The following is a 10,906-nucleotide window of genomic DNA, read 5'->3' on the forward strand; positions in this document are numbered from 1 at the left end:
CAAATAGAAAAAATGCAGCCTTGGGCAATTTCATAAGAAAATGCTTCCAGAATAAACTGGTACATTGACAACATGCCTAAGCATTTTGATTATCTTGTTCATAACAGTGACACAGGAACTTGTCATCCTGATGGCACTGACATACTGATTGGCATAAATATCTGCTTTTGAGACATAAACTAAGTATTCTGAGCAAGTTGGGTGCACTCTGTGGTACAGTACACAAATTGTTTCAAGAAATGCATTTACTTTTGTGCAAACGTTGATGGCTCGAGAAATGCACCATGCCAAGCCATCCTTACACCAGATGACTTTGACAAGATTTGGGAAACATTCTGGAAAGATTGTAGTCTTTTGAGTAAAGCTTGAATGGGGGGGCATTAGCTAAAACACTCCAATCTTTCAATCTTTCCCAAATCTTGTCAAAGTCTTCTGATGTATGGGTAGCATAAGAAAAAAGTAATTGCCCTCAATGACAGCACTAATTACAAAGTTTTATGTTTCGCAACACATTTGAGTTTATGCTCCTGGCATTCACAGGGGGAGCAGCAGCCCGCAGACACATATCCGGTAGGTAATGCTTAGACGAGAGAATGGCAGCGTTTGGCCTGGCATAGCAGCCGTGGGCTACCCCCCGTCCGTGGGAGTCAGGTTACGGCGAGGTGTCATGGTCGGTCAATTAACACATGTGACATGGCTTTTACTGCACTACAGCGCAAACATGGTAGTCAAACAAGGTGCTGGACAGCAGATCCACAGCAGAAAATGAGTCTTTTAGCGCGCCGAGCTGCGCTGATGGATCGGCGTGACATTCACATCGACCTCTACACGCTGCCCACGCCAGTATGAGGACTGCTAAGGATAGATGCTCTATGTATAACTTATTCTGAACGGTTTGGCGTCACGGAGGACGTAGAGCTTATCAGTCATGGTGCTGTCAAAGAGGCGTCGGGACGAAACCCCAACTCATCTCAATCAGTATTCTCAGCAGAGGAGCTACTGGCAGAGTCCCACCAAAATACCAAAATATACCCCGTGTGTTTTAGCTGAGGAGGAATAGGCCGTCTGTCTCCTATCCCCTCTCCCATGCTTCATCGCCCAGTGAATGGTGATGATGGGCTTTCACATCTGCCAAGCTCCTCTGTGCACTTCACTGGGCTGTTTTGGTGCATACTGTATTTGCTATTGTAAATCATCTCTGAAAATAATTAATGAGCCATTCTCATTAACTAAAGGTGCAGTCCGAGGTTCTAATCCAGTTAGCTTTTTGTGAAGTTCAACCAATTGCTCCCTGTCTTGCTGTCCATTCAGTGTGTGCCCTCAAAAAAAAACAAAAAAACACTAGTGTTCACACCCATTCCTGGCTCTGCAAATAAGGAATTCATTAACAAGTCATTAACAATTTCAGCCAATCAACATGTTGCTTTAGAAGCACGGAAACTAGGGGTATAATCTAGGCTCAATTATCATCTTTTCTCCAGAATCACAGACTGCATCTTTAAATAATTGAACTACAGACAGGTTTGCCTGTGATTACCTTCAACATCACTGCAACTTTCAATGAAAACAATAACAGAGGAAACATCACTCACAAGTTGGATTAGTTATCGATCAGTTATCGATGCTCCACAACAAAGCTCATGGTGGTTCCATCGAAGGAGGGTGGGGCGATGATACGTGGGCCTTGCTGTGTTGTGATGCTGATGACTGGCTTCCCACCAGGGCCAACGGAAATCCCGCCAACCCCGCGGGAGTGATCCGGAGGGTGCGTGCCGGACGGGCTGCCCACGCCCACACCTGCCCGCGGCCCTGAGTCTTTGCCCTGCGCTCTCTCTCCGTCCCCCTCGGACTGCGTGGAAGACGAGAGGGAGTGGGTGGTGAAGGCTGTGGGGGAGGCCATCAGACTGGGGTAGATCATGTACGTGGGGGCAAAGGCGGTGCCAGGGCTGAGTGCCAGGGGGGACATGGGCATGGGGACGGGCGTGAGTGGCTGGGGAGGGGGAACGGGCACATCCACGTACTGGCCCGTCTCGGGGTCGTACAGCCTCTTGGTGGCCGGTTGCACCGGCGTGTCCACCAAGTAGTAGTGGCCTGTGGTGGGGTCCAGCAACATCTTCTTCTGGGTCTGCTGCTGCTGCATGGGCTCGGCCACGGAAGGCACCAGTGAGGGAGAGATGCAGAGGACCTGAGGCCCAGTAGCGGTCAAGGGGATGGGGAGGGAATGGTGATAGATGGTAGTGCTAGTGGGGCTGTCTGGAGCCCATGACTCCATGATGATGGGGGAGCGCTGCAGGGCCTGCTGTTGGCTGTGGCTGGATGCTCCAAGGTGACTGGAGGCTGTGGAGGGGCCCGGCTTCCCACTGGCACTGATGGCGGCGGAGGATGCCGGTGTGTCTGTGGTGCAAGCTCTGACTGGGATGGTCAGGTAGTTCTCAGTCTCTGCTGGTGCAGGTTTGATGGGCTGGGCCTGGAGGAAGGTTTCAGAACTTTTGGCCGGCCCCTTTTCCTCTGCTTCTCTTTTCGGGGGAGTGATTTTTAAGGACAGTGGGGTTTTGGGAAATTTAGGAGCTATTGCTTTGTTGGTTGAGACACCCTGCGGAACAGAGAGAGTCTGTCGAACACTAATTTTTGCTGGGCCACTACTGGCTGGTGCTTTTAAGCTACTGGCAAAATTAAACACACATTTGTTATTGAACCGTTGGCCATGGACAGATGATGTTTTACTTGTACTTGTGTCTTCTTGGCTAAATGTGGCTGATTTGAGATTCACCTTATCTTCAGTTGATTGGGCTACACCTGTCTGCAGAGTGCTGGCCAATACTGGAGGATTTATTATGGAGCTCACCGGCCTCTCAATTTCAGTGCCTTTGCCGAGATCATCCTCAGATTCCGTTTTAGATGGCCCACCCTGTTCTTCGCTGGTAATGAGTGATAGCACGTGGCTGTCTGTGACGGGACGCGGCGCCTGCGTCTTGCGCTTCCATTCATTACGGTCAAAAACATAAAGCTGCTCCATTGTTTTAACAGCAGCTTTTAACTTTTCCAGGGCCGCCTGATTTGTTGCTTTAGACTCGGATTTCTTTTCCATGTTTTCGATTGTTTTATCTTGCCTTTGTTTCGCAGCTTTCGTTTCCATTTTTAATTCGGTTTGGTCACTGTAAGGCGTTTTTACGCACGGAGTTCTACCCATAGAGCGATTTGCAAATACGCTTTCGTTTTTAATGCAGTCGGACAGATGTTTAGGTGACAACCTATCAGATTCTGTCGCGCACTCTGTTTGTCCCCGTTTTGATGCCTCGGCCACACTGCTGCGTGGCTTACTTAAATTATTTGTGTTTACAGAATGGCATTTAATAACAATAGGTGATTGAGAAGGCTTTTTGTCCGGTTCCTTCTTAAATATGCCAACTTTATCTTCTCTCAACAGAGAAGCTGATGTGGCTGCTTTGTTTTCAGTATTTTCTAGTGACACAAACCTATAGGAACTTTTGACCAGTTTACGCACGTCGCGTACTTGGTGAATTGGTGTTTGGAACTTCCCCTTGGTCTCTCTAATGTCCCGAACTGTAAAATGGGGAACTTTCTCTGACTGCGACAGCACCTGACATTTGGATTCAGACGCTGGTTTGGGGGGATATGTGGTGCTGAACCCGAATTTGGGGGTTAGTAGACTGGCTATGTTGAAGGGATTTTTCTTGTTCTCTTTAACGCTACGTAATCGTATTTTGATTTCAGGTGCCTTTTTGGCTTGTGATATTGCAGATGTATCCTTGGCACTAAGAAGGTTGCTAGAGTTATTGTCTCTGCACTCGCACTCGCCCTCTCCCTGCTCCATGACGGCATCGTGTATATTTTTACTTTGCGTCTGCTGTTCCCCCTCCCTGTCTTTGGAGAGAAGCTGTGAGCTTGGTACATACAAGTGCGACATTTTAGTTGATTTGGCGCTTACTGATTGGCTCTCCTTCTGATCCGAAACCTCTGATGTCGGAAAAGACGTTTCTATGATATTTTCCACTCTGTCATTCCCTGATTCCATATCAACACTAAGTTCACCGTCCTTCCAGGATTTGAAGGCACTGTTCTGACTCTGAGCAAGCTGCACCTTCTTACTTTCACACATATCCTTGTTAGACTTACACGCGCCGTCATCGGGATGACAGTCGGGTGTGGAATCCGCTGTGGAAACCGTTGCGCGTTGTTCATGCTGCTCCTTAGGGTCGATATTTGACGAAGTTTCTACTACGTCGCCCAGTTCATTGAGAGCAACAAGTCCTGAATCTGTTTCAGACGTTTGTCTTTGCAAAACCTCACACTGGAAGGGCTCTTTTGATGTGTCTGGGTCTTTTATCTGGAAGCAAGGTGACTGAACTGGATGTGTGTCACGTATCTCCCCCCTTTCCATTTTGCGCTCTTGTTCAAACTGCATTTTTTTCGAGATTACATTTTTTAGCAGACTTGAGGCAAAAATGGCTTTCTTATGTGTATCTTCCATAGCGTCCCCGCAGTCGATGTGTGGGCTGGTTGCCTCGCTCCCTGGCCTCGATGGCATGATGCTGGTAACCTCATCCGCGGAACGTGATCCTGCGGTATTTTCTACGCATTTTGCGCGCCTTTTACGCGTTGGTAGTCCCGCTTCAAGATTACAGCTAAAGTTTAATGTCTCTGTCAGAGTGATCATTTCGCCCTGACCTTGATTATCATAGTGTCCTCTGATTTCAATTTTCTTTGAAGCAGAAGAGTCATTTTGGATATTCGACCGGGACGGCTTGTTTTTGTTGTGGGAACATGTCTTAGCTTGAGGCACTTTTAAATTAGCCACGCCATTTATGGTTTTGCACTGTGCATTCTTGTTCACCTCAAACGTTGAACTTCTGTGGGAAATCAGACGTTTCTCATGTCCTTGGGCCATGTTACCATAATTCAGATCCATTAAAGCTGACGAAAAAGACGATTCACTAGACGTGCTCAAATTGATGGCATCAAAGTAAGGGCATGCCAAACTCCTAAATGATTTAGCCGTTAAATTGCGAACCTCCTTATCAGCGTCATCTAGCTCACTAACTGAGCTTGAAGCACCACTAGAGTATTCGTTAATATCTTTTCCTTTTAACTGAGGGGCCAAATGCTGGCGGCCGGGTGCCGGGATGAAATAGTGCGCCCGGTCAAACAGGGCCTCCCGGCTCGAGTCCGAACCCCTGAAAAAGTACTGACTCCTCTCGCCTGTGCGTCGGGCATGATAGCTAATGTTTTCATTCTGGAGGAAATTGTTGGACTCGTTTATATTCCTGGAGGACGTTTTGATCGACAGGTGAATTTGCCCCGACGAGCTCTCACCACCATTGGGGTTTTTACACACGCTTTCATCTGAGCTCACACATTTGTCCGAGTCACACTCACACACATCGCTTTCGGTGCTGACAGCTGTTCCGCCAGTACCACATTGGCCCGCATTAACCGAGTGCGCTTTGGTGATTTTTGTTTTACCAATTCTTCTATCCATAACCAATGTCCCCTCCGTCGTATCGTCGCTCTCAAAAGATGCATAATCCACAAATGAGTATACAAGATTGGTATCCTCATAATCCCAACAAGGCCCACGGCCAATTTCGTAGTCCACATCATGGTCTAACTCAGTCAATTGAATTTCGTGCGTTGTGATATAATGGGATTCATCTGCAAAGGTATTGAGCGTACATTGATCAGATAAGACCACGCTGCTGGAGCCATCTTCCGACTCACTCTGGCTATTCAAGTACATGTCCGTGTAGCGCAGCTCCTCGCTTTCGCAAGAAACATTTTGTGGATTATAATCTTGTAGGATGAGGTCGGTTTGAGGGTCAGTCTCCGTGGTAGGCATGTCAGCGATTGAAATCTCATCGTCGAGAGTCGGTGAAGAGTTCACGCTGTCACGCTGTCCCACCCTGGCGTCCTTCGAGTGATCCTGGTGACAGTCCTTAGAGGGAGTCTCTGTGATATTGCCTTTTTCCTTGCGTTTGCCAGGGCTTCCGTCACCCACGGTTGACGTGTCACTCTGACATTTGAATATTGCCAGCTGATTACCTTCACCCATAAAAGTGACTTTGACGGTTTTTGTGCCATCCGATGTCATATCCAGAAGATTGTTCAGATCCACATAATTTGATTCCTCGGGTTGACTGTCAATACTTTTCTGCTTATTTTCTTCTGTTTGAGACTTTTTATAAGATGCCTTCTCCCCGATGTGGCTGATGGTTGTCTGAAGTGTTTCCATTTTCCTTTACGCCAGAGAGCCTTTGTTATTGGTGATGTTGTCTGGCACCAGTGGCCAAAAATCTGCGTGGGTGACAGAGAGGGAGACAGAAAGAGAGAGGGACAGAGAGAGAGAGGGAGATAGAGAGAGGGGAGAACCCCCTGGTTTCACTGTGTAAAGCCTGGTCGGTCTGTGTTTTTCACTGGACTGCTCACACCTCACCACTGTTCTTGGCCACAGTTGTCGGCGTTACGCACGAGCCTAATTTCAGATGACACATTGGTTACATTTGTGGTGCAGTTGATCCTTTATGCTTGGCACGGGAACGCAAACATGTACATTCCATTTAGGCAAATCAATAATGTAAAAAATTAAATGAAATTAAACAATTACAATATTGTTGTTATTATTAAATTAAACAATTACAATATATATATATGTGTGTGTGTGTGTGTGTGTGTCTTTGTGTGTGTGTGTGTGTGTGTGCGTGTGTGTGTGTGTGTGTGTGTGAAAGCGCATACTCTGATAACGTATTGCTTGGACTCATGTGCACAGCCATGCAAAAGGATAATGCAAATTATAGAGAATTCACCATAATGCATACCTCTACCAGAACGCACACAAGGTGCAGATACATGAATATTGAGTCTATTGTGTTTTATGTGCTGGATATAAGGTGCAGACACGAATATTGAGTCTATTGTGTTTCATGGGCTACGGTGTAAAATAACATCTCCAACAGAGGAGACAATGTCAAACATTTTTCTGCCAAACCATCAGCTCTCTTTGTAAAATTAAATTCAACAAAACTTTCACGTCATGCTGCTTCATCGTGTGTACAGTCCCCACGGACATTTCAGTGACAGCGCCCCTATAAGACACCGGAGCGCCTGTCTACTAAAATACCATCTGACATCATACAAAGTAATTCTGGCGAATTTGGCGAAGAGATAGCCTATGAAACTCGCGCTATTTTCGTCACGTTACGTGTTTACATTACTGAAAGAACAAGTCTTCTTTCCAAAGACCATGACATGTTTCTGTGTAGGAGTCGGCTGGCACAGGACTGCGCACTGGAAACATTTGTTGAAGAGAAAATGTTATCAATGCCTCTCTAGCCCCGGGGAACAGCTGCGGGCTCTTATTAGAGTGTAATGCCCGATGCCTGGGGCACCCTTGTCCAGTTGGCCATTCACAACTGACAGAGAGATCTGGGGCTCACATCTAAAAAACCTACTGAGACATTTCGAACATCTATAAGGTGCAAGGCAATGCAGCGCAACGCGTCTCTTATTTACAGATTCGGTGAGTGTGTTCGACAGGAACAATCGTCTTAGCTGTGGGTTGAATGTGAGACAGTTTATTGCCGAGTGCCACTGAGACCATTTCTGTTAAATGTCTATCCTCATCGTACGTACATGTAAAGTATCTCTGAACCAACATCAGCAACAGACTATACAACTTGGTATAGAGTGCACGTGAGAGGGCTTGTGAGAAAAATTGTACGATGCGTGTACCCTTTTCCATGTGACCCTCTAAGACTGCTATTCGAAGAAGGCGGGACTTGGCTAAACGTGTAGCTACAGCGAATCGAGAAGGGTTGGGCGGAATTTGTCATATCACAACAGAGCGTGTACACTAGTGTGTGTGAGTATAGGCACACACTTATACCCACCCCTGTCCAGAAAAACCCATGTAAAGGATTTAAAGTGAACGTAATAGTGACAAAATGTACGCTGCCAGCAAGCTCAAGACTCACCCAGCAAAGTCAGATATCCCCCATATCATGTGCTCTAGCATTCTCGCTGTCTTTTAGACTTCTATTGATAAACGTGTCCATGTTCAGGTTTAAACTTTATCTCCACAAAGAGGATAAATTTAGGCAGCTATTTAAAATGTGGACGCCCCACACGCAAGCACTGCTGAGATCAGTTACTTACTGTGGGCCCTATCAAACAGCAGGTGGTAAATCATGAACGCCATTAATCAAAGTAAGTGCCTTTGCATGTACCATCCTCCAGTATACCCCTTTCTCTTCTTCCCTCTCTCTCTAACCTTCTCACCTATCTTACATAAAGTAATGTACACACACAATCCTATCTGCACCCAAAATGTTGGTAAGAAAGCCTTGAATTTCCCACTTATGTCAAATGGAAAAATGAACCTGACTGTCAAAAATTAGTGTCTATGGCAAAACACATAAATAACATATTTTAAATATGCAATCTTACCCCCCCTTCCCCCGGGGCAGGCATTTTGATCTGCTGCTGGATCTGAGAGGGACTGTGAATCACTGCAGAAACATCCCAAACACTGTACAAATGCCACCACCATAAACCAGGGATTCGGCCGCAGTCACACAAGCACAACACATGGTGCCACTGAGCAGGCTCTGTGGCCCGTTGACCCCTGGCTCTGAGCTGACCTTTGATGGCTAGTTTACACAGCGGCAGGTGTCACTACCACAGCAGCAGGCTGAGAAAGAGAGAGAGAGAGAGAGAGAGAAAGAGTAGATTTGACAGTAGATGGAGAACAAGAGACAGACAGAAAGACAGACAAACTTAGACATATAGGCCAACAGCCAGTCGTATTGGGATAAAAAGGAGAGACAGAAATCGCACAAGCAGACAGAGTTGGAAACTGGCAGACGGTTTGTGCATGATCCAAAGAAAAGGAGAGGAGCCAGGCAATGTGCTGGTAGTTTATCGATTGATAGAGGAGACAGTAATTTAAGCATACTAGACCATGAAACAGACATTCAGTCACACAGACATGAACACACAATGACAGGGACGGGGCATGTGAGAAGTTGTGGTTATACAAGTAGGAGGCATTTGGTGGCTGGATTCTGTGCTGGAGAGCAGACCCTCTCAGATAACATCTCTAATGTCCAAATCAAGAGGCCAGCTAGTTAATCACATGCCAAAGTGCAAACAAAACCTCTATAATGAAAAGACAAAGAGGTCCAGGGTGCTCAGGAAGTTCCAATCAGAAATTTGAAGGTGCTCTTTGGGTTCGGGAATCCAGTAGTAAATAGAAAAAAGGGGGTCCAAGGCACTCTTCTTCAAAAATATAAAAAGCCTTTATTTAACTGGCTAATTCATCATAGAACGTTTAAAAACATAGGGAGAAGCAACCCACGTGTAGCGGCACAAGCAGCCTTCAGGCACACCCTGAAAAAGGCTGCTTGTGCCGCTACGCGTGGGTTGCTTCTCCCTATGTTTTTAAATGTTCTATGATGAATTAGCCAGTTAAATAAAGGCTTTTTATATTTTTGAAGAAGAGTACCTTGGACCCCCTTTTTTCTATTTAAAACCTCTATAATGTTTACAAACAAACTAAGTGTCTGCATGAAGAATTACAACAGAAGGCCTAGGCGACTGCACAGACGTAGCATCTCATCCACAGTAATGGTATTCATTCTGAGATGCATCAGGGCAATATATCATTGCTTGGTATGTCAGAAGGCAAGACGAGTTGTCATAAAATTTGGAACAGCTTGGGTTTCATGATGGGGGGGGGGGGAGCAACCTGTGCTAGTGGGTACATTTTGGCACTGGAGGGCCTGGCGTTTTTGGATTCCCCATTTGAGGAAACCATAAAATAAATGTCGATGGATGGATTTGGAGACAACAAACATTTACAACGCACTGATCCTCATATATGGAGGGCGACTCTTACTTATGCATGGTGGTCATGGTAGAAGATCAACTAGCAGCAAGTATGATTGCCACAGCGACACAACAAGCCTTGAAAACAGCACTCAGAGGACAATCAGTGCAAGATACGTACTGTAATGTAGATTGCACTGTACTGGGTACTGCTTTCAGTCTTTGTGGAGGGTAGAAATGAGCCAAATGTGGACTTATAATGCTATGACCATGTGGTGTATGAACTTTTATACTGATTGAATGTAACATGCATCATTCTCCTGCGGCTTGCTATCTCATTTTCCACAGTCTTAGCTGTCTCAGTCTTGGTTTGTTTGTACCTAGATAATAATAAAGGTCTCTTATTTACTCATCAAGGAATTATCAGATTATACTTTGTAAATATTATTATACACATTATAGACTGAAGTTCCATTGTCTATACATTAGGATTAAGAAAACATCTTTGTTTGCTACTGATATTAACTGACTTCAACTGATTCAAATCTGAAGCTAGACATTAGGGCAAGTGACAACCCCAGTTAACATTAGTGTTTCTTAGCATCATAGCCGTAACATTTACATCTGTGATAAAGTCGATGTAAGATGTAGCAGTGCTAAAATAGTTGCAGTATTACAGTTTTTCTCAGTCACTTTGGTGCATTTCTCAAATCATTAACATTTGCAAAACAGTTTTTTTCACTGGTATAAATACTTACTTTTGAGACAAACAAAGCATTTTGAATCTTGCTCAAAATGCTTTGTTTGTCTCAAAAGTAAGTATTTATACCAGTGAAACTGTCAGTGTAATCAAAATGACAAGTCCTTACGTTATTCTTTTTGTCAAGATAGTCAAACTGTTTTGTCTGGTTGTCAATATGTAAGTATTTTCTAATGAATAATGTGCAAGGTATCACTATTTTCTATGTTGCATAGCTATTTCAAAACTACAAAGAGTTTCACATTATTGTGTGTGGAGGGGGTTGATTTCAAGACTGTGGATATGTTTCAAAGTTTTTACTGTTGA

At 45.1% G+C, this 10,906-nt stretch overlaps 2 protein-coding genes across 2 annotated transcripts in view; both read right to left on the reverse strand.

The window, feature by feature from the left end:
- Positions 1-3,088, reverse strand: part of LOC143133514 (uncharacterized protein C4orf54 homolog) — a 5,714-nt gene extending 2,626 nt beyond the window's left edge. The window contains exons 1-3 of the mRNA XM_076293277.1: positions 2,846-3,088; positions 2,368-2,593; positions 1,593-2,337 (exon numbers count right to left, since the gene is read on the reverse strand). Coding sequence (XP_076149392.1) covers positions 1,616-2,337; positions 2,368-2,593; positions 2,846-3,088 — 1,191 coding nt within the window. The 3' untranslated portion in view covers positions 1,593-1,615. The remainder of the gene's footprint in view (positions 1-1,592; positions 2,338-2,367; positions 2,594-2,845) is intronic.
- A 64-nt stretch (positions 3,089-3,152) lies between these two features.
- Positions 3,153-6,250, reverse strand: LOC143133515 (uncharacterized protein C4orf54-like). The gene is made up of 2 exons (XM_076293278.1): positions 3,410-6,250; positions 3,153-3,182 (listed from the first exon to the last, which is right to left on the reverse strand). The coding sequence occupies exons 1-2, from the start codon at positions 6,248-6,250 to the stop codon at positions 3,153-3,155; spliced, it is 2,871 nt and encodes a 956-aa protein (XP_076149393.1).
- Between the last annotated feature and the right edge of the window lie 4,656 nt (positions 6,251-10,906).

This window comes from Alosa pseudoharengus, unplaced genomic scaffold (genome assembly GCF_046254945.1).
Source record: "Alosa pseudoharengus isolate Yale_2024_CS ecotype anadromous, Long Island Sound unplaced genomic scaffold, YU_APseudo_1.1 YU_APseudo_1.1_scf_2, whole genome shotgun sequence".
Lineage (NCBI taxonomy): Eukaryota > Metazoa > Chordata > Actinopteri > Clupeiformes > Clupeidae > Alosa > Alosa pseudoharengus.